This window comes from Vigna angularis, chromosome 1 (genome assembly GCF_016808095.1).
Source record: "Vigna angularis cultivar LongXiaoDou No.4 chromosome 1, ASM1680809v1, whole genome shotgun sequence".
Taxonomy (NCBI): Eukaryota; Viridiplantae; Streptophyta; class Magnoliopsida; order Fabales; family Fabaceae; genus Vigna; species Vigna angularis.
In genome coordinates this window covers 986,685-1,009,836 of record NC_068970.1, presented here as the reverse complement: position 1 = coordinate 1,009,836, position 23,152 = coordinate 986,685, and the positions used below count along the sequence as shown (strand labels likewise).

Sequence of the window (23,152 nt, the reverse complement as noted above, 5' to 3'; positions counted from 1 at the left end):
AATACAATTTGTTTTTGTAATTCAATTTTAAATAATTCTACTCTAAAATAATGTTAAACTCCAAAGATAATTTAAAACAAAAAATTTAATTTACAACCCAAATGTAATCCAAAAGCAAACCCAAAAAAGGGAATAAATAAGTTTATAATATTGACAATTTCTATGTCATTTATCCATTTATAAGATTAGAGTATTGAATGGATAAATTTATAATATTTTTCTCTTTTGAAACATCTTTTTTTAATTCCCATTTTTAATACAATAGAAAAAATGTTACCTAATAATATTGAAACACAAAATAATAAATAATTAAATTAAACTAAGTGGGTTAGTGAGCCAACCCGGCTCACCACGAATTCAACCGCTGAGCCGGATTCTAATTGAGTCAGATTGAAAATTGACCCATATAAAAAAATTTAATTTTTTTCAAACCCAACCCGATCGGAACCCATAGTAAGCCGGGTTAACCCGTCGATGCTAATCCATTTTGACAACATTACTTAAATTATAACTTTTTTTTTTGTTATTAATGTATTATCATATCACTAGAATAAATTTGTTACGTTATTGATTATTAAAAGAATTTTAAAGTAGTTAACTATAAACATTTTAAGTAATCAATTCCTATTATACATATGTTGTGACAAATGAATAAAAATGGATTTCGTTTTAGATTATCCTAATGATAGTGTTATTATTCTTCTTTCTCTGTCTTTCTTGTATTTTGTTCTATATAATTTTTCCAAATTTTGCAAAGGGAAGAAAAAAGAGGCTCACAAAGTCAAATGGCCAATACTTAGTTACCTTCCATTGGTTCACAAACACCCCTGCAAAATACAAGAAAGTCAAAGAAATAAAAACAATAACACTACCATTAAGGTTATCTAAAAGGAAACCAATAAAATACGGTATTTATTATTCATTTGTCACAACATATGTATAATATAAATTAATTACATAAATAACATTGTGATTTATACTTAACTACTCTTGAATTTTTTTTAATAATCAATCACAAAACAATTTTATTCTAATGATATAACAATATATTAACAAAAGAAAAATATATATAGAAAGCTTGAACAAGCTTGAACTTGGGCCTGAAAAAGCAGTGGTGGAAGCCATTATCATTGCCATGACAATTTTAAGTGGAATGTGCAAAATGTGATGCAACCAACCAATTATATTGTGTTTATTTAATTAATTAACAGGTATGTGATGAATTTTTCAGAATCTAAAATATTTATCAATTATTAAAATAAACTCAGTTTATCACAAACATTTTTTTTCAAATATACTTTTTTTAAGAAAAACTTCCCATAAAGCAGTCATTTTATTTCTACAAATGATCTATTTGTTATAAAATATAAGACCCATGAAAAATATCTACAATAACACATAATAATAATTTTATTAATATTAATATTGATAGTAATAATTTTTTTATGGATAAAAAATGTAATTAATAAGAAATTTATTGTGAGAAAACTTAAAATAAAAAAGAATTACTATAGAAAATTATAGTAAGGGTTCAAAATTTTGAGAACCAATTTTTGGAAGCTTTTTAAAAAAAATTTAAAAAATGAATAGTATAAAATGAATAATAAAAAAAGGGAATAGTAAAAAAGGATAAGTCATCCACGTTGGTGCATAGAAGGATCATATATGTTTTGGATTAAAATAATATTTTTTTAATAAAATAATGAATAGTAAAAAAAGAACTTAAATAGTGCCAAAAGTTTGGCTTATAAATAGCAAGCAGGAGGAATGACGTTTTCGCACCTAAGATGTAGAGAAATTTAGTAGAAAAGAAAAAAATTAGGAAGATTTTGTAGTAAGAAATTTTAAAGGGGAGATTATAGAAGTTTTATGGGAAGAACCTTTAGTCAAGAAAATGAGTTTGAAAGAGAGGTAAGATGAACTAACTTTTCTATGCTATCATGTTAATTATTTAAAACTATTGTATGACTATTCATGCATTGAATTATTGTGTATGTTTATGTGGTAGTTATATACCTATTCATCCTTGAATTTATGTGTTAATATTGTTAATATAAAAATATGTTATTATTTTGAATGTGTGAATAAGAAATTTGTTAAAAACTAGTTGAGGAACACTTTGACTAAAGAAAGACTTGGTACTTAAGTTGTCCATTGTGACGCACCTCTCTTTCTTGGAAGTCTACTCAACAGGTTTTTAGCTTAATTCTGATTGAACGGATTATCTACTGTTTTATTTTGTAATATACTAAATTGATATGAAAATCTATGATGGATGTGTTATATGATATTGAATGTAAATTTATGCATCTAAACCTGGTATGAGTTGATGAATATGAACATGATATGAGTCTCGTGAAGAGATTCTGTAGTGGCATGGTATTGTGTACACGTTGATGTTGAAGGTCCTGTAGGAAAGATCATCTGATACTCTAATAACTCTTCAGTCTTAATGTGTTAATGGACATAGGTGTTAACGGACTAACATTATGGTGACATGTTGGATTGTATTTGGCCATTATATTGTTGTATGGAGAGTGGAGGTCGCCACAAGTGCGCGACCATCCGAGACTTCCATCAACGTTAGATCCGGATAATAGAGTCTAGCAAAAAATCATTTTCATGAATATGAGTTAGGTGTAGTATCATGCATCATTTTTAATAGTTTGTTACATGGTAGCTCACCCTTACTTATTTGTGCATGTGCCAGAAAAATCATATTTTTGCGATGATCGTACAACGTATCTGTTATACGGGAGCAGACAAAGGAGTGTTGTCTAATCCAGTACAAGTGAAGATAGAGGTGGAAGGATAGTATAGAAAAGTTCGAGTTATCTTTAAGTTGAAATCTGAGTTTAAAATATGTAATTAATGTAAAATCTTTTATATTTTCGAATGGATGACAGTAAAAATGTTACAGTTCTTATATTATTTACGAAATATCAAGTGTGAGAATTTGGGATGTTACATAAGAATTAAGAATTCGATCCCTTCACCAGAAAACTTAATCTACCTTGAACCAACCTGACAAAATTTCAATAAAAAGGAGAAAATTAAAGAAAAAATTATAAATAATATTAAAAAAACTAATTACAACAGTGCAAAATGATTTTTAATGTTAAATATTTGAATGAAAATATTACATCTTAAATGCGATATTTAAAAGAAAAAATAATAATTAAGTTTTAAATTTCTTGAAAATTTAAATATTTATTTGAGTTTCTATTATATATTTTTTATCTATTGAATGCTTAAAGAGTTATACGTTTCAATCAATTTTTATTAATTTATTTTTTCTGTTAAGTATTGTGACATGATAGTATTTTATCTGGGATCTTGTTGACTCATTTTTCTGTGTTAAAAAATCCTATATATGTGATAAATATAAAATAATATTGTGATTTATGGAAATGAATAAGTATTTTTTATTAAAAATATTTTAGATAACAAAATGCTATATTTTCTATAATTTTCACATTAATTTATTATATCACAATTAGGGACCTTAAATTGTCACTATCATTTATGCATGTGATGAAAGTTATAGTTCCATGTCTTTCATATTTTCATTTATCATGACAAAAGATTGTCACAATCATCAATATAAGTAATAATAATAATATTTTATTATCCAATACATCTTGAATTAAAATAATAAAAATTACTTATCATTTTATATCTTAATTATGATATTGTTTTATACTAACAACGAAATATTTGTTAATATGTAAACAAAAAATTGTATCTTCTCTCTCTTTTTCTGTTCCGTAGCAGCCAAAGGTTTGGCAATTTGATAACTCAAGGACTGTAATAAATGACAGGATTTGGTAAACTAGTTTGGATAGACATGGAAGGTAGGAAGGTCTTAGCACACAATCAATCATTATTGAGCATAAGAAAAATAAATTTTATTATTTTAAATGTACACAGTATAAAAATAAAAATATTAAAAAGAGTGAAAATAGGCAGAACGCGATGAGGTGAATTGCAGAGTCGGCAAGGCTAGGTCTCGCTGCACTGCTCCTCCAAGCCACGACAATATTTCCAACGTAGTAACGTATCATTCAGTTACACTACGTGTTCTTATCGTATTGGTTTCTCTTTCACCTGTTCCTTACTTAACCCTCCTCCATACCTTCTTCTCTTTCCCCCTCTCTTTTCCATACCTTATTCTTCACACTTCTTTTCCATCACATACTTCCCACCATGGCTGAAAAGGTACTTCCATGCGCATCCCTTAATTCTTCTTCTTTCCAATTTCATCCCAATCAATTCAACACTCTTCATCACTATTCAACTCAAATTCTTAATTTCTCTAATCGATCGCGTTCATTGATCAGGTGACCGTAATGAGACTCAAGGTTGATCTCCAGTGCCACAAATGCTACAAGAAGGTCAAGAGAATTCTCTGCAAATTCCCTCGTGAGTGCCAAATTCTCAATCGATTTCTTTTCTTTTTTTAATCAATTTGGCGTTTGTTATTGTTTTGGTACTGAAAACTTGCATGCTGAATATGGAATGATTTACAAAACTAAAGTAAATAATCAGTTCACCAACAGTGTGGTTAGTGAATGAAAAGAGAATCAAACTGAGTTGATTTTGGGGTGTTGAAAATTTTGTGAACAAGAGAAATTCGAGACCAGTTTTATGACGAGAAGCATGACATCGTCACCATAACTGTGGTATGCTGTAACCCGGAGAAGCTGAGAGACAAGATTTGCTGCAAAGGCTGTGGGACTATCAAAAGCATTGAAATTGTCGAACCGCCCAAGCCCAAACCACCCGAGAAGCCTAAGCCTGAAAAACCCACCGAACCGGTGAAGCCAGAGAAGCCCAAGCCCGAAAAACCCATCGAACCGGTGAAGCCAGAGAAGCCCAAGCCCGAAAAGCCCCCTCCCCCGACGAAACCGAATCCGCCCGCTCCAGAGCCGGTGGCTCCGCCCGCTCCATTGCCGGTGGCTCCGCCCGCTCCAGTGCCGGTGGCTCCGCCCGCTCCGGTGCCGGTGCCGGTTCCGGTGCCAGCGCCGCCGCCAAGGCCGGTGCCTTGTCCGGTTCCAGCGCCGCCGCCAAGGCCGGTTCCGATCGGAGTATGCTGTGTACCATGCTATGAAGGTCAGGGAGGTGGACCATGCTTTCATGGGCACGGTGGGCCACCACCATGTTATGATATTTGTTATGGAAGACCTATTTACGACAGTTACGGTGGGTGCAGGCCCTGTTACGTGAGCCGTTGCGATGAATATTTCTGTGAAGATAACGCCTCTGCCTGCTCAATTATGTGATCGTCGTCTCCACGATCACCTTCTGTTTATTCATCGATTCTGTCATCTGTGCTGTGCCGCTCATGCATGCAATCATCAACCCAAGGAATAATAATCTTCTTTGTCTTTTGTGAGTACAAATTAATTACAATTCTAATACATGTTACCTGAAATGTCTTACATGTTCACTACTCTTGATCAATAAAGTTTCTCTGGTAAAAGTCAGTTTCCATTGCATTTGGTGCCGGTGGGGCTTCAAATTAAATGGTGGGCGGCTAATCTCTATATAACAACGACACCACCTTGAATTATCAATATGCTTTTTTGACAAAACAAAGGTAACTTTTTAACTCCAATAACACCACTAATAATATTGAATAATTAGGTCAGTGTCATGATAAATACTCTCAATTATTTCCATTTTGCGTTTACACGGGCTTCAGTTACTCAATTTGGTGATGCTCGATTTTCTTATGAAAGTAAACCTAACAAATTCTTTCTTGTTGGTTTCTGGTTACAAACAACAAAAAATATAAATAAGAATGACACTGGTTTGTTTGTATTTACATTAGGAAATTCTTGTTTTTCACTTGGTATTTTGCTGGGGGAATTTTGGGTGAGGAAGGTGACGATTTAATGATGTTATTGCACGTTGTCTTTTAGAGAAAGATGAATACGCTTTGCCCGCTCATGCTTTAGTGGTTACTGAACAATGACTTCATCGGACAGTGACAAGTTGGCAACCATGTTCTCTTCTTTCCTACCCAACAACTTATGATGTAATTTGTATAAATAGATGGATATGGATCCATATACGCGGAATCACCGTCGATCCAAAACACATCTACTTTAATTTTGCCTCTTTAAACAGAGAAGGAGCAAAAAATAAAACTTGAAATGGTTTCTTACGGCTGAAGTGAAAGGGACTTGGCAAGTCATAAAAGTTGCTTTCGTCTGAAGATAATGTCTGGTTTATGTTGAGATAACGATTCTTTCAACACATTTTCTTGACGTGTCATTACGATTGGTACATGTTAATATTTATAATAATAATTATTATTGATTGGAAAAAAAATTTGGACCAATGACATAGAAATAATATTAAAATATTATCAAGAAAATATTGTAAAAAGTATCTCTTTTATGTTGTTTACAACAGTTCGTATGATTCAAACCAGATCAATCAGCATTAAATTATTAGCTACCAAATTTCTTCTTTCCTAATTAATCAGTGCCAGCTTTTTTCATCATTTCAAGCAATGTGGTTAGACGCTTTAGAATATTTATTAACCTTATGAAACTTCGCACTCTCCTTTCAATATCAGCATCCCAAAGTATATGATTTACGTTAGTGTTAAATGTAAATGGAAATATGTGTGTGTTTATTTATTTATAATAAAATTGTTACTACAGGAAATACCAAAAATAATATCCATTAATTATTTTCTAACTGAATTGTAAAAATAGAACATAAATCAAATGAATAATATGATATATGTGAGAACCTATAAAGTGTTTTAAGAGTAGTGGTAGTTTTTAAAGTATGTGATTTAGAGGTTTTTTTCTTTTACTAATGTATGTTTTTTATTTATGCATTATCTGGTGATGACTTACGATTTATTATTTTCTACAAATTAAATTTCCTTATTTTATTTAATCTTTAATGAGCATAGAATAATTTTTGCGGTAGACAAGATTTCAAATAGTTGGCCTTATTGATTTTATTTGCTTGTTCGTGACGTATTTCAATGAAATAATGTCATATAAACCTATACTTAAGACATAGCTGACTATTAAAGCTTAAGAAAAAATATGTACTGAGTAAATAAATACAAATAAGTGTTAGACTTATCAAACTCTAACCTAACTTATTTACATGATTTTATTTCTCTCACCGTCTCTTTTCGAATAAGTTAAATTATACTACTTTACAATTTTTATTCTATTTCTCACATATCTACACTCTATAAAAAATAGGTAAACATTTAATTTTATTTTTTAATTTATTTTCTCTTTCCTCTGGTCTAAAGAAAGTCTATTTCCTTTTATTTCTACCTTTTAAAAATTGATAAAATATAACATATTTTCCAAAATGATAGCTTTCAGGCTTTTGGCCTTTTACCAAAAAGCAAAGCAGAAGAACTTTGATAAACTTTTCAATTGGTACGGTTTATCGTATGTGGCACCATTAATACTTACAATTGTAAAATGACAAACATACCCATCAAACGTGGCACCCTATGCAGCACCACTGCTTGGGCCCAATGATAAATAATAAAATAAATAATATATTTATTGAATACTACATCCTTAATACTAAATATTACACCATAATTTATTTTTATTTTAGAGTTAAATATTATTTTAGTATTTGAAGTTTGATACAAAATTAATTTTTTTTTAACTTTGATATATTTTTTTTTTCAAATTTTAAAAAATAAATGACGTAATCTTTTTAATTTAGTTACGTTTTTAATTGTCATATATTTTTTCATTGAACTAAACAAATTTAAATGTTATTATAAGATGAGTTAGATATTTTAAAAAATTTTAAAATCTAAAAAATTATATCCATCAATTTTTAAAATTATTAGACTAAAATATATAAAAGTTTAAAAAAAAATTAAATTTCGCATTAAAAAACCAAAAACATATTTTATATTTATTTGGATAAATACTTAATGTTATTCAGACAATTCAAAACAAAATACTACAATTAGGAAAAGGAGAAATTGAATATATGGTGAAAATAATCAAAGAAAAAAAAAAGTCCTTTACTTTATCATATTTTGTTTTGATTTCTATTAATTATTTTTGTTCTGAGATTATTGGGTCAAATTGATTTAAAAAACTTGAAAATTTTTTAGTTAGAATGAAATGTATTTGAGACAATTCCGTAAATATAAAAAGATAGGTGGAAGCATGTAAATGTAAATCTTATATTACTTATTTTTTCTCTTAATGTTGTTTTGTTCGTGTCGTGCTTATAAGTTATAATATAGCCTTAGTGATGTGGGTCAATGGGTTGGATGGGTTTGGGGTATTTCTTTTTGCGCCCCTAATCCATAGAGTATGAAGCGCGTTACACGTGTTTATATTGAGCAAATGTATCATATCTCATGCTTTCTTTAAAAAAAATTTGATTCATGTGGACCTTTATATATATATATATATATATATATATATATATATATATATATATATATATATATATATATATATATATATATCCGTTTCGATTTTTTTTTATTATAAAGATCCATAATGTTAAACAAATTTTAAAAAAATATCAAGTACATATTTCAATGTTTTATCTTTTTGAGCTTATATTAAAAACATCGAATAAATATTATTCTTGACATTTTAGAAAAAAACATTTATTTTCTTAGTTTCATATCTCACTCTTCTTTAGATATTTGTTGAAGGTGGTAGTGTGAGGTGGGAGATAAGGCGATGCAGAACAGAGCATAGACTGCAAAAATGGCTTACAATATCTGCTCTTCTCCTTCTTCTCTCTTCCACGATTTTCCCTCCATCTCTTCTTCTTCTTCTTCTCCCTCATCCTCCTCCTCCTCTTCTTCCTCTTCGCGCAAATTCAAACTTCGAAACTTGTCTTCCTCTTCTTTTCAACCCTCTCATTCTCATTCTGCGACCCTGCACTCGAAAACCCTTCTCCATGCTCCCCAGGTGTCCTTGCACGAACCCATTTCCGAACAGATACCATCGGAGGGGAATCCGGAGGGAAATTCCACGTCTTCCTATAAAAGTAGTCGTATTTGGGTGAATCCCCGAAGCCCGAGGGCGAAACAACTCGAGAGAAAATCCTACGATGCCAGGTACAAGTCTCTTGTCAATGTCGCCAACTCCTTGGACTCTTGCAATCCCTCTCAAGAGGACGTGTCTCTGGTTTTGAAGAATTTGGGGGGTAGGGTTTTAGAGCAAGACGCTGTAACTGTCATCAACAACATGTCAAATTCCCTTGTCGTGCCCTTTGTTCTCAGCTACTTTCAGCGTAGGATTAGACCCTCCAGAGAGGCCATTCTCTACAACGTCACTCTCAAGGTGTTTCGGAAGAACAGAGATATGGATGCCATCGAGAAGGTGTTTGATGAAATGCTTCAGAGAGGGGTCAGGCCTGATAATGTCACCTTCTCGACCATAATTAGCTGCGCTAGGATTTGTTCGGTGCCCCATAAGGCCGTTGAGTGGTTTGAAAAGATGCCATCGTTTGGTTGTGAGCCTGATGAAGTTACCTACTCGGTTATGATTGATGCTTATGGCAGGGCTGGTAACATTGACATGGCTTTGCGCTTGTATGATCGTGCAAGGACCGAGAGTTGGCGCCTTGATACCGTTACCTTCTCTACCTTGATTAGGATGTATGGTTTGGCAGGGAATTACGATGGATGCTTAAATGTCTACCAAGAGATGAAGGTTCTTGGTGTTAAACCAAACATGGTTATTTATAATACTCTTTTAGATGCCATGGGGAGGGCTAGGAGGCCTTGGCAGGCCAAGAGTATATTTACGGAGATGATGAATAATGGATTGTCACCGAATTGGGTGACTTATGCGTCTCTCTTGCGAGCCTATGGTAGAGGGCGCTACAGCGAAGACGCTCTCTTTGTTTACAAGGAAATGAGGGAAAAGGGAATGGAGATGAATACTCATCTTTACAATACCCTTTTAGCTATGTGTGCCGATCTTGGTCTTGCTGATGAGGCATTTAAGATTTTCGAAGACATGAAAAGTTCTGCAACTTGCCTTTGTGACAGTTGGACGTTCTCGTCCTTGATTACCATATATTCTTGCAGTGGGAACGTTTCAGATGCTGAAAGAATGTTGAATGAAATGATTGAATCTGGCTTTGAGCCTACTATTTTTGTTCTGACGTCGCTCGTGCAGTGCTACGGGAAGGCCGGACGTACTGATGATGTTGTGAAGACGTTTTATCAACTTTTGGATTTGGGTCTCAGTCCAGACGACCGTTTCTGTGGTTGTCTTCTGAATGTTATGACCCAAACACCGAAAGAAGAACTTTTCAAGCTAAAAGATTGTGTGGATAAGGCTAATCCAAAGCTTGGGTCTGTGGTAAGATATTTGGTCGAAGGGCTGGAGGAGGGCGATGGAGAGTTTAGAAAAGAAGCTTCTGAACTCTTTGATTCAATTGCTGATGAAGTAAAGAAGCCCTTTTGCAATTCTCTGATCGATCTTAGTGTCAACCTGAATTTGATGGACATGGCATGCCAGCTTCTGGACCTGGGGTTGACGCGTGAAATATATACGGATATACAGACCAAGTCTCAAACTCAATGGTCTCTGCATCTGAAGAGTCTCTCGCTTGGAGCTTCGCTTACTGCGTTACATGCTTGGATAAATGATTTGTCCAAGGTTTTGGAATCAGGAGAGGATCTTCCACCAGTGCTTGGTATTAATACTGGTCATGGGAAACACAGGTATTCGGAAAAAGGTTTGGCAAGTGTTGTTGAGTCACATTTAAACGAACTCAACGCTCCATTCCACGAGGCTCCAGATAAGGCTGGCTGGTTTTTGACTACACAGGTAGCAGCCAAGTCATGGCTGGAGTCTAGGGAACTGGTTACTGCATAATTAATGTTATTGGGCTATGGGGTTTAGGTAATTCCAACTACATCTTTTCTCCATTGTTTATGTTGTTTCAAGGAATGAAATGCCATGCAGATTTATGCATTTTCCTTTGTCTTTGGAGGAATTTTTTGTATTAGATTCAGATATATAATTATTTTATAATGAATGTCTTATAGTCTAAATGTAGATCTGACAGTAATATTTATTCTCAAGCATGATGGCTACTGGCTAGGTTTATTTGCATTTGAGTGATATCGAAATTTGTTAATATCTTCTAAATATGTGGTCAACTCTAGCCTTATTTCAAATAGTTATGTTGGGATTGACTTTGATTTGATTAAGATGTATAGTATTTTTTGTGAAAAAAGAATAGTTAAACGAAAATGTTACGGTTTTCGGAGTTCATGCTATGACTTTGAAAGTTCAAGTCCCTCCTTTGTGTGCATGTCGTCATTGACTTTTTCTGCCGGAAATTACCCCTTTCTGTCCTTTTAAAGAAGTTAATCATCCAACTTAATTGCACGTTTGTTCTATCCAACATAATTAACCATATATGTCTTTATTTAAAGTACTCTGAACTTCATCTAATCAATGCCCAACGGGAAACTGTTGGGCTTTTCAGTTTCAACCAAAGAAGGAAACCAGAGGTCCTCTTCTTGAAGGAGGAAAAAGAAAGTTCAATGCTTCCAAGGCATTGAACTCTGTTTATTTCAAACGATACATGCTGGTTTGCAGGTGGCTGCAGATTGGGGAGGTTTACCGTCTTTGTGCCTTACTTGACACAATCTGTTGAGTCTTTGGTATCTCGTAGAAAAAATGACAATACAAATGTGAAAATGAGGAAAGTGAAGATTATGTTGAGTAAGAAACATTCGCAATTGCTGTTAACCAGAGAAGTATAGTTTCTCAAATTCTGGATTGCAAGAGGGTGCCAAAATGATTGGATGCAGAGCTATTAAATGATTGGAGAATCATAATTTTAAGCTCTCCCAAATTGTCCAACTAGTTATTGCAGTTTTTTTTAAATAAAGGATAATATACGTCTTTTCTCAGGAATTTGGTTGATTCTTGAAATGTAAAGAAAAGTGCAGCACGCTCATCTGTGTGTTTTTTATACTAGCATGTTCTGTTTTTTATTCCTTTAGTTTAAGACTCTCGCAAACCTTTTTCTTTTCATTTACAATTGATTTCTATATTCTAAAATTGTTCTGTTTTCAAAATGTGAGTAAACAGAGGTGCTTAGATAACTAGTGGAAGATCATGCAAGACACATTGCAGAGTGTAAATTACAGGAGAAGTTGAATAAGAAGAAAGCACAAGAACAAAATGAGAACGAGAAAAAGTTTTTGGGTTAAATATTTTAATAGCTGAATTTTGATATGAAGTTAAAATTTATCTCTGTTTCTCTGTCTAAAAGTTTGATACATTTTTCTTTTTAAATTTTAAAAATAGATAAATATAATTTTTTTAATCTAATCATACGTAAAAATTTATAAACTACTCAAATATTAATATGTATTATCTTATTCAAAAATACATTTCATTGTAATCTAGAATATATTATTTATTTTGTATTGAAATATATAGTTCGAAAAATAAATTTATATCTTGGATTATACATTTTAAAATATAAAATTTGTAATATGGAATGATTTTTTTATTTTATATTCCAAAACATATAATTTAAAATTCAAAATTTATATTTTAAAAATATATTTTGGAAATATATTTTATATTTTAAATTGTGATGTATATTTTATTTTATATTTTAAATTGAATATTTTTAAGTACAATCTGTAATACAAATTAAAAGTTAAAATATAGATTTATATTTTAAATAATACATTCTAAAATATCTATATATCATAGAGTCTGAAATTGAAATGAAAAATCCTAGCTCAGAAGGTAAATTTGGAATGTTTAAGTTAAGGAGAGTGAAGTTGAAGTTGAGCCCATTCTAAGTTTTAATTTTAAAGCAATAATAATTAGTTTAATATTGTTTACAATAGCACACTCCTTTATCCTTGGCTTCATGAACCAATGCTTGTATATAATTTAGTTCAAATTCCAAGTAAAAAAAGTATATATGAATAATCTTTAATCTTTAACACAGTAAACGATGTGAGACTTGATTATCATCATGATAACTACAAAACCTGAGTTTGGGTAAGAAAAACATTAGAATTGTTTTGGAAGGTTCTTTCATTAAATAATGATGAGGGGAATAGTGTTCATGTGTGGTTTAGAGAAACCTTAAATCCAAAGGAAGAATAAGTTTAGCCTCAATCAAATGTTCATTCAACAATTCATGTTTTCTTGTCTTGTTGATCCTCATCACAGCATCCCCATAAAGCATAATAAGAATAAGAATAAGAATATGTTCCTTTCCTGTTCACTCAGACTTCATCCAACATTTCTAATTCAAAATTTGGCATTACCAAGCCAATACACCTTTTAAGGAATGACTATATATCATCATTGATATAAATATTAGGGTCATCGAAATTGAAGAATTTTTCATTTGCACTGGTTCTATATATTTAGGTGAATGTCTAAAATTATCTTACCATAGCCACCTACTTTATTATTGAGAGAACATTTTAAGAAGCATCTTAGCTTTTAGAAGAAGAATAAGTGGCAGATGGAACAAGCAAGCTCTCAGAATCATTCAGAAAACCATTTCCAATTCAAAATCTCTTCAGAATATAAACAGCAAACTCAATAATATTATTGAAGATATAACCACACTCTTATTCCCTCTCTATCTTTCCATTCTGCTTCCTCTATCCCTCAATTCTCTCTCCCATGGATGTTACAAAAATGCTTGTGCAGTATAAATACCATATCACCATTGCAATAGCATTTTCACTGTCCTTATTCCTGATGCTATATGCAGCACCACGAATTATGAACATTCTGGCGTATTTCTGGCCTTTGTTTGCTTCCACTACGGTCTTATTGGCTGCAATAATAGCTTTTGGAGGGGTTTCCAAATTTTCAACTGAAGATCATGTACACGGTGAAAAAGCTGGTGAAGGACTCTTGGATTATGTAACAAGCGTGCCAGAACACACTGAAGACTCTCCAAACTTCTAAAGTGAAAATTTCAAGCTTTGTTTTATGTCCAAAACAATTATCATTGATAACTTGTTCTCTGTATCCAGATTCAGGTCTAAGTGGCAATTGTATCAATCATGTACAATGAATCAGCAGTATGAAAGAAAATAAAAGTATGAACTTCTCCACATGATTACTTTATTTAATATTTTACTCCACATCTCATGGATGCCTTGGCTGAAATAGTGAAATGCATAGATGAACTGACAAAGGGTTATTCCCATAAAACACTATAACAAGATCAAGAATACAAAGATAGATTTCTACAAACAAAAGTATTTACTATTTTTCTAACACATTTGCTAGCTTTAGTTCATGTTATCATGCTTTTGAAGTTGTTGGATCTTGTCTTTCCTTGACTTCAGTGACTGTTTCCTTACAATTTTTCTTCATGTCCTCATCAAAACTACATGCCTCGATCACCTTCATAGTCAAAAAAGTATTTCCATATAACAGTCAATAATTCACCTCACTCTTCAGTCAGGGGGTTATATCTGAGATCAGCTTCTGTCAGTGTTCCTGATTGATCAAAATCTAGTTGTCTAAAAATATCCAGAACAGCTAAAATATCATCTTGGCTGATCTTTCCCATTTCCTTCAGCTTATACAAAACGAACTCTGTAGCACTGAAATAACGAAGAATGTTGAATGTGAACATTTCATGACTTATAATTAAGCTAAATATTTGTGCAATCTATTAATGATATAGAGAAGAACAATCCTTATAAGCTTACAATTATTATTATTATCATCATTGTTTTCATTACCAAGAGCAGTTGTTCTATTTACCTGACCACATGATCTCCATCAAGATCAGCTGCCTCAAGATCAAGGTGGGACAATTTTCGTGCAAGAACCCTTTTTGCAAGGGACCTTTGTCTTTTTTCGGTATAATGTTCAGCAATATAAGCAAAAGACTGAGCCAAGCAAATGGTGCTGCTCAATATCCAGAACACAGCAAAAGCACGACCAAAAGTGGTGGAAAAGCTCTTATCACCATAACCTAAAGTAGTGACTGTGGAACAAACACAATAAAAGGCATCAACAAAATCTAGATTTTCAATAAAATAGAGAAAAATAGTCCCCGCAATCATTAGCACCAAAAAGATGGATGCTGTGAGGATGAGTTTGTATTTAGCTTTGTTGGTTTCAACCTCTTTGGAAAGCTGTTCTGGACCAATATTTTCACCCTTGAATATGGTTTTAACTAAGATTATTTCCTGCTTTTCAACAATATAATCTGCTGCCTTGCTAAGAATTAGCCCTACAAGAGCCATTCCAGTGAAGACGTAAATGCAAGCAAGAAGTTTTGACAGTTGGCTATCTGGCACAAGATCTCCATATCCAACTGTTGTCATTGTTACAACACAGAAGTAAATGGCATCAAGAAACCCATTTGTTTTTATGCCCTTTATCTGATCCTGTGTGAGAAGGAAGCAAATAGTTCCTCCCCCTAGGTATGCAGCTAACCATAACAACACTGGCCTGAAATGGAATTCTGCTAGTGGTTTTACATCTGTACGTTGAGGATTCAAAGGCTTTTGTTCATCATTTTCTCCTTTGATCTTGATCTCCTTCTCCAAGACATCACCACCTCTAGGCTTTCTCCTTTGAAGGTCATTTTTCTCATTGGAATGTTCTGAAAGCAATGATTGTCGAGCCTCATCACCACCCATCAGCTTGATGAAAAAACTTCATACGTTAACAGATCACCTGAAAAGGTTGAAATTTTGAGGGACTTAATTTGGCCCTTATCTCAAGATTGATGGTTCAAAACAATGGATTTATGAAACTACTCCCTTTTGGATGTTCAAAGGTGCAGAAATGCAGGTTTATGTCCAACAAAACTGATCTGATTTTCCTTTTCCCTTCTTGAAAAATTACTTGACAGCACATGGAATTATCTTTCTAGGTCCGTGCATGTTAACATTTGCGAAATCAAATAGCTTAAAGCGCAAAAACATGATCATAACTGATGATTAAGGTTTAGCTACCTGGGAAGTTGATCAACTTGTTCAGGAAAGAGACTGATGATCACACTTATTCAAATTCTGATAGATTAACCAAAATGGAAAATTCTATTTTGAAATCCCATTTAAGGAAATTCAGAATTCATTAAAAGTAGCCAATAGTATCTCTCATCCTTCCAAATGGACACTTTAAAACCATAAAACACCTTAAATTAAGAATACTTTTCAAAATATTTCGTACTATTCCTCAATTTTTAGATTGTTCATTCATGGAAGAGACGATGTTATTCATCTTATGATTAATAATTGAGTGTGTTGTGAAATGAATTTTTTTTTTTAAAAAAAGAAGTGAGCATTTTAAACTTCAATCTTATTGATTGTAAACTTTCATTCCATTTACAAATATTTTTTAACTTTAACTTTGTCATGATTAACTCTTTAAGTTCATTATTTTTATATTAATAGACACACAATTTTTATTTTGATTCTAATTAATTTTTAAAAGTTATCCATCTTTAATATATATTTTTAAAGGTTTAGGATTTATTCATTCCGAACAGACATTTCATAAACATTTGGAATAATAATTGGCGACGATAATCATCATAATTATCATCATCATTGCAAGTACTACACTTCAATTGGTTGTCGTTGAGCTTCAATCCTGATCTCCTCCTTCATTTTCCTTATAAACTCTTCGAACTTTCTATTCAGTTCATCTGTATTTGCCAGTTGATCTTCACTACTATATCCTGTCTCTCCTTCTTCCTCTCCAATAATCAACACTTCCGTGTCATGTTCAGCTGCAGATACTTGTTCAGAATAATCTTCCTGCGTTTTCGCTTCTTCAATAGTAAGAAAATCTCCAAGAGCCTCTTCAGAAACCTGTGCCTGAAGCTGTACATGAAAAGGTGGTGAGATGGCTAGAAGAGCAAGGATGGCATTGCAGATGATAAACATGTATTTTCTTTGAAGAGTGGGACTGAGCATGGAGAAAAGGCAGGTGGAGAAGTAAGCATTGAAACACTGAGGAAGTATGAAAAAGCCAGAAGAGTACCATACAAATAAACAAAACACTGACACTGATAAAACAAACTGCAGAATTGTTTTCAAATTCAGTTTCTTCTTCATATCAATCTGATTTTTACAAGATCTTAATTGGCTGTTATGTTTGCTCTTCTGCCAAAACCTAGATTAATTAGTAGCTAATCCTTGTATAGTTGAATGGATTATAGTATTTGGTTGGGTTGAGTGAACAAATTAAGGAACTCTAACCATCCTCCTATTTATAAGCATGAAATTGGCATCATCAAAGTTGTATGGAGACTATTCTATCAATTTACGAAATTGACCTAGTTTTTATCATGAAACAGATAATTATGATATGATACAAGTGGAATTTTGCAAGCAACGAAACCAGATTGAAATGTGTGAAGTTGGAAGAGAGAATCCAACAAAGAATGGGAGAAAGATTCTCTCATTTATGAAAGAAGTTGGGTGAAGTTTCTAGCTGCTACCAGTCTCCGCCGACAACTACATGCATCAACAATCTCGAACAACATCATTAATAATCCAAAAATTATTCACCAAATTAAGTATTGTTTAATTATATAATTACTCTAACCTATATTACATTCTGTAAGCAACAATCATCTTTTGCTTTAAAAACTTTCTTCACAGATATATTATGTAGGTTTGGCTTTTATCTTTATTGTCTTTGGGATTGCTGTATATATATTATTAAAAGGAAAAAATGGAATCAAATTTTTCCAAAATTAATATTAATTTATGCATAAACTAGTTTATAAAAATAATTCTATATTAACATATTTAAATTGTGTTTTTTTAATTAAATCAATGTTAATATCTACAAATTTACTTTTATTATTCTAAAAATGGTTAGTATTTATCTATTTTCCGTCTAAGTAAGATGGCCCTCCACCTTGCATGCACTTAGGGTAATTATTATTTGGATACGTGTTGTTGCTAACTACTCATTATCTTTATTCCTATTCAAATAATTCCTTACGTGTTTAAATAAATAATTGGTATGTATTTATAGCAGTAGTTGTTGTACGTTATCAGCTACAGTAAATTGATTATCCTTACGGGTCGAATATAATAATTCCTCCCTCAATTGATTTTTAATTAAATTGAAGAAATAAAATATTAAATGGGTACAAATCATTGATTTAATTTAAATTTTAAAATTACAAATTCAATTTAATTACAACAGAGTATTATATTAACACTTTATAGACTAGGATCAATATTTGATCCTACGCTTAAAAAACCAAAATCATCTCCAACTATGTTACACCACATTGATAAATAAATATAATAGGAAAATAAAAAAAAATTGAACCTATAATAATTGGTAATTATAAATTGGCTTAATTGGTTTTATAGTTTTTTTTTAGTTACTCGAGTTAATATCTTTGTTAAATAAAGTTCTAAATTGGTTTTAAGTCAATTTGAAATGATATTTGTTAAAATCTAAGTAATCTTTTATTTTGTAAACTTTTTATTTTTATTTTTCTCTACTTTCTCTTTATCTTCCACCACTTTTTTCTATTTTTCGCTTACCTCCCACCATGTTTTATGTTTAAAATTTTATTTTTTTGTATTTTCTGAAATCAATTCATAATATTAGACGGGGAATATTGGAATTTGAAAAGGTATTCTTTTGATGGGATGGTGTTTTATTCTCTAAATATGGGGTAAAGTGAATAATAAAAAGAGGAGGGAAATAGAAGAAAAAAGGAAAATAAAAAGAAAAAAAAAACTAAAGAGGTTTCATGATCTAGATTTTGACATGTTAGTATTTTTAAACATGACTAATATCAATAAAAGAGAAGATATCAAAATAACTTTATTTGAGACTCAATAAATAAAAAATCTAAATATAAAACTAAATTATTAAGTCTTATAAAATTAAAAAAATTGGAGAAAAGAAAACTTAATGTATAATTAGAAATAGAAACATACATTATACAATAAAAAAAACAACAATAAGAAAAACTTAATTAATATGCGTAAACAATTCAACAATATGATACATAAATAAAAGTTATATGTTCTAACTTGATATAACCTTTATTGTTTGTTATACATATTATATTATTTTTTATATATATGTGTTGGGTGAGGAGGAAGTTTATCGGATATACAAACATCAATAACATCTAAGTCTAACCATATAAAAGATTGACATAACTCTTTATCCAAAACTTTAAGACAATGGATCTTTATATAGTGTTTTACTTTCTCATTTCTATCCATGTGGGACTTTAAAACACATTTGGATTTCCAATAATATGGATAACCCACTTAAAAATTAAAGTGGATTAATAGATCTTAAACCTTATATAGTGTTTTACTTTCTCATTTTTACTCAATGTGGAATTTAAATTCACGTTTAAAATTTTAACAAATGAAAATAAAGTTCATCCAATATAAAATGATATGATTAAGATATATATTTGAGATATTATCTGTTTTAAAATGTAAATTTCGTTATGATTTTGTATTTAAAAGATGTTTCAATACGAGGAAAAAATATTTTAAAGTATATTCAATCTTAATTATTAAGTAATGTAGAGTATTGGGTGTGATAGGATATATATATATATATATATATATATATATATATATATATATATATATATAGTTAGAGAAAAGTAGAATTAAAAGAAAGTAGAAGTTGGTGAATGAATGAAGATAAGAAAAGGAAAAGGGTGAGACAAGTCAGTAAATCACGCCGCTTACTAACCACCGAGTAGTGCTGCTGCTTCCTCATAAATTAAATGCTTGTTCCATCCACACGCTGCAAGCAATTAATCTGCAACATTTTTCTCTGTTTTTTCTCCCGGCAAAGCGTTAATCTCACTCAGTACTCATTCTTCCTTCTACCACTGTGCTGCATGTATATGCTATATGATATGTCTGGTAAATGATGTTATCTACTTCTACTTTGCCTCTATACATTAATTGCACTTCTCATTATCACTTCAACTGCTTCAATTCATTATCACTCAAAGAATGTTTTTCCTTCAGTTTTATCATCCCATCAATGCATCCAAATATTTTCTTTACTTCCTTCCCCACAAAAATCTGACTTTACCCTCTGTGTTTCATACTACCACCGATTCATCATCACTTTGATTAACAAGTTCAAATAAAGTAAATGTCCTACTTTACTTAATTCTATATACTAAGATAGCATGGTGGAAGCATATCCATTTTTTTAAGACAAGGAATCTCCCCATTTTGGGACTTTTTCCTTTCCTTTTCTTCAATTTAACCGGGAATTGAGATGGTATGTCTCTCCCTTTAATTCATCAGGCCCAGCAAGCACACGTTCAGAACAAAGAAAGCTACAAGTATAACTAATGAAACAGAGAAATGTGGTGACAGCCTTTTAGCAGGATGAAGCATTGAGCCTGAGCATAATCAATAAGGTTACGTGCCGCACATAAATCCTAGGAAGTTTGCAGGTTTTGACAATTTTCGAGTAATTTTATTTTTCCCTCACTTTTATCTTCTCTTTACTTCCCAGCATTTCGTACGACTATTTAAACTCTCAAGCTCAAACCAGCATCACACCAAACATTTACTCAAGATAAACTTACTTTTCCTCCATGTTCATAAACTAGCACTCCGTTTATCCGATGGCTTGCTTCTCTTGTACTTAAACAAGCGCGCTTCTTTCTTCAGCTTTTGCAGGTTAAGCAGATTGAGAGCACTTCAGAAATCAGAATGAAAGTTGGGTTTAAAAGTGCCAAAGCTAGAAGCTTTTGCACGGTCTCTGTTGCCTCGCTCTTTGCCATGCTTTTAGGTAACACCTTGACCTTAATGACACATATTATACAGTCTTTGTGCCATTGCAACTGCAATACCCTCCTCGAGTCGATCTTCAAGAAAAGCTGTAGTCTGATTCCCTCACCCGTTGACTTGTTTAATTGTTCGGCTTTGATACAATGTACTAATTGCTAAGCTTCTAGATTGATTGGAGTAGTTGTTTCATGTAAGATTAATTCCTTCTGTTTCCCACCAATCCCTCGTAAAAAAATTTACTTTTCATGTATGGTGAGTTGAGCAACTGACATTCTTATTTGCACTGCAGTGAGGGATGTGATAATTCACAGGGAAGGTGAGAGGGACGCAGGCATTGCAGAGATGTTTTTCTCCAAAGGAAACCGAACAGTAATCACCTCACGAAAGCTGCTGCAATCTGCTGGTACGAGAACCCTTTACAAGCATGTTGTAGTAATAAAATAGAATTGCAGCACTAAAATTATGGTGCATTGCAGATGATGGGGGCTTGAACCATATAGGAACGGTGTGCTCAAAGGAGGAGATAGTGATATATCAGGGGGAAGTGCCCCCTCTTCCCACGGGGATTCCTTCGTACACAGTTCAAATAATGAACATGTGCGCCAGTGATTGCGACATAGCAAACATACGCCTCCACTGTGGGTGGTTCAGTTCAGCACGTTTGATAAACCCCAAAGTGTTTCGCAGAATGGGATACGATGATTGCCTAGTCAATGATGGAAAACCTCTTGCCTCAGGAAAAACCGTCTCCTTTCAATATTCCAACACTTTTCGCTACCCTCTCTCCGTTTCATCTGTTGTTTGCTCCCCATGAGTAACGACCATCAGCCACCATGTACTTGTAACTTGAAACACCCGTTAAACACACATTATAGTCTACAAGACAAGAGGAGAAGGATGATTTCATGGAGGTTTTTTACCTCCCTAAGTACACCAAAGCTTTTTTTTTTTCTTTACAAATGGTACAGAAAGCTAGACTAGTAATTGATTCAGCTACTGTATTTTGAAAAACAACATTAAATGGTCATCTTTTAATTGGTTCAGCAATTAAATCTTCAACCGAATCACATAACATTGGTGGTATGGGAATTTTAGAACATTAAACGGTTGAAACAAAAACTAAATAACAAAATCCAGACATTTAAGAAAAAAAAAAGGTGTTTATTTTGCATGATGTTATAATAATATAAGGATGGTGATACAATAATGGGAGGTCTTAGTATCCATAATCGTAAGAAAATTCAGAGACACCAACCATTGCAGAGAGGACTTGCGAAACAACGTAGAGGGAACCCCCGAAAAGAGCAATAATGAAAATGGCGGAAACGGGATTCCTGAGAAGGTCGAGTATGGGGCGGAAGATGGTGTAAAGAGCACCTGTGCTGACGGTGAGAGCGTAAAGCCCATATCTCCTGACGTTGTCCCAAAACTCTTCCACCAGTGGGCCTTCAGGGCCCAATGCCAAAGCCTTCTCCTCAGTCAGAATCACCGCCAGAATCCCCACACACACCGCTCCCATTATCACAACACTGGAATTCGAAATAGCCTTCTGATCTCTCAGTACAACCACGCTCCGTCTATGCTCTTCGCTTCCTCTGTTTTCTCTGAGACTGAGTGCGAATTTGGAAGTTGGATGCTTTAAGCTTTTGCCATACGATGATACTACCAGGAATTTGATGGGTTTGACGCACAGTGGAAGGTTTGAGGAAGAAATTGGAATGTGAAGCTCTGGTCTCAATTTCACACTGTTCATCTTCTCATACTATGTTACCAAACTCAACGAAGTGTCGCATTATCTTATCCCCGCTTACTCATATTTCTATTTGATGCCTTATCTTCCAATTGCCAACTGTGTGGTGCGTCGCTTCTTACAGATTTTATCTGTCAAGTTTCTTAGCTAGTGTGGAGTTGATATAACTTCAGATTAAAAAAAGATAGCTTAAATATTCACCATAATAAATATTAATGTATTTTATTTTTAATATAATAAAACAATTATAATAGTTTAAGTTTTGTTTAAATTTTATTAATATTTAAAATTTTGACATTTCAATTATACTTATATTTCAAAATTTATCAATAATTTATGATCTTATAATAAATTTTGTTAAAGTTAATATGATTTAGTACTATTTCCATTTTATGATTATCGTATTTATTTACTAAGCATAAAATTAATTTAATATGCAACTAAAATTTTATTAATAAGTATTATTTGATATTTTTTAAAATTTAATAATAATTAAATATTTTATCTTAACACAACAATTAAAGTTCACTAAATTTGAATGGCCTAACTCATACAAAATATTTGAAAAACTAATATATTTGAATCTTGAAAATTTGTGAAATCTCCTGTGG

At 32.3% G+C, this 23,152-nt stretch overlaps 6 protein-coding genes across 9 annotated transcripts; 3 read left to right on the top strand and 3 right to left on the bottom strand.

Moving 5' to 3' along the window:
• The first annotated feature begins 3,963 nt into the window (after positions 1 to 3,963).
• LOC108323689 (extensin-like) lies at positions 3,964 to 5,482 on the top strand. The gene is made up of 3 exons (XM_052871893.1): positions 3,964 to 4,218; positions 4,341 to 4,422; positions 4,630 to 5,482. Exons 1-3 carry the CDS (start codon positions 4,207 to 4,209, stop codon positions 5,280 to 5,282), a joined length of 747 nt encoding a protein of 248 aa, XP_052727853.1. The 5' UTR covers positions 3,964 to 4,206; the 3' UTR covers positions 5,283 to 5,482.
• Positions 5,483 to 8,639: 3,157 nt separating this feature from the next.
• On the top strand, positions 8,640 to 11,034 carry LOC108323849 (pentatricopeptide repeat-containing protein At4g16390, chloroplastic). Its single transcript, XM_017556631.2, has one exon. The coding sequence runs from the start codon at positions 8,742 to 8,744 to the stop codon at positions 10,869 to 10,871; it is 2,130 nt and encodes a 709-aa protein (XP_017412120.1). The 5' UTR covers positions 8,640 to 8,741; the 3' UTR covers positions 10,872 to 11,034.
• A 2,921-nt stretch (positions 11,035 to 13,955) lies between these two features.
• On the bottom strand, positions 13,956 to 16,253 carry LOC108341998 (two-pore potassium channel 1). Its single transcript, XM_052871896.1, has 2 exons — positions 14,780 to 16,253; positions 13,956 to 14,679 (listed from the first exon to the last, which is right to left on the bottom strand). Exons 1-2 carry the CDS (start codon positions 15,659 to 15,661, stop codon positions 14,455 to 14,457), a joined length of 1,107 nt encoding a protein of 368 aa, XP_052727856.1. The 5' UTR covers positions 15,662 to 16,253; the 3' UTR covers positions 13,956 to 14,454.
• Positions 16,254 to 16,407: 154 nt separating this feature from the next.
• On the bottom strand, positions 16,408 to 17,302 carry LOC108330201 (uncharacterized). The gene has a single exon (XM_052871895.1). The coding sequence runs from the start codon at positions 17,084 to 17,086 to the stop codon at positions 16,586 to 16,588; it is 501 nt and encodes a 166-aa protein (XP_052727855.1). The 5' UTR covers positions 17,087 to 17,302; the 3' UTR covers positions 16,408 to 16,585.
• A 2,324-nt stretch (positions 17,303 to 19,626) lies between these two features.
• LOC108339786 (TPD1 protein homolog 1) lies at positions 19,627 to 21,720 on the top strand. Of its 4 annotated transcripts, none has more exons than XM_052868022.1 (5): positions 19,627 to 19,903; positions 20,300 to 20,415; positions 20,672 to 20,792; positions 21,081 to 21,194; positions 21,268 to 21,720. In XM_052868022.1, the coding sequence occupies exons 3-5, from the start codon at positions 20,714 to 20,716 to the stop codon at positions 21,603 to 21,605; spliced, it is 531 nt and encodes a 176-aa protein (XP_052723982.1). In that variant the 5' UTR covers positions 19,627 to 19,903; positions 20,300 to 20,415; positions 20,672 to 20,713; the 3' UTR covers positions 21,606 to 21,720. The 4 variants fall into 4 exon arrangements, with proteins under 4 accessions (XP_052723982.1, XP_052723973.1, XP_052723974.1 ...); XM_052868013.1 differs by having other exon boundaries at positions 20,300 to 20,451; XM_052868014.1 differs by having other exon boundaries at positions 20,300 to 20,468.
• A 211-nt stretch (positions 21,721 to 21,931) lies between these two features.
• LOC108339694 (uncharacterized) lies at positions 21,932 to 22,639 on the bottom strand. The gene has a single exon (XM_017576920.2). It carries the CDS (start codon positions 22,542 to 22,544, stop codon positions 22,008 to 22,010), a length of 537 nt encoding a protein of 178 aa, XP_017432409.1. The 5' UTR covers positions 22,545 to 22,639; the 3' UTR covers positions 21,932 to 22,007.
• Positions 22,640 to 23,152: the final 513 nt, after the last annotated feature.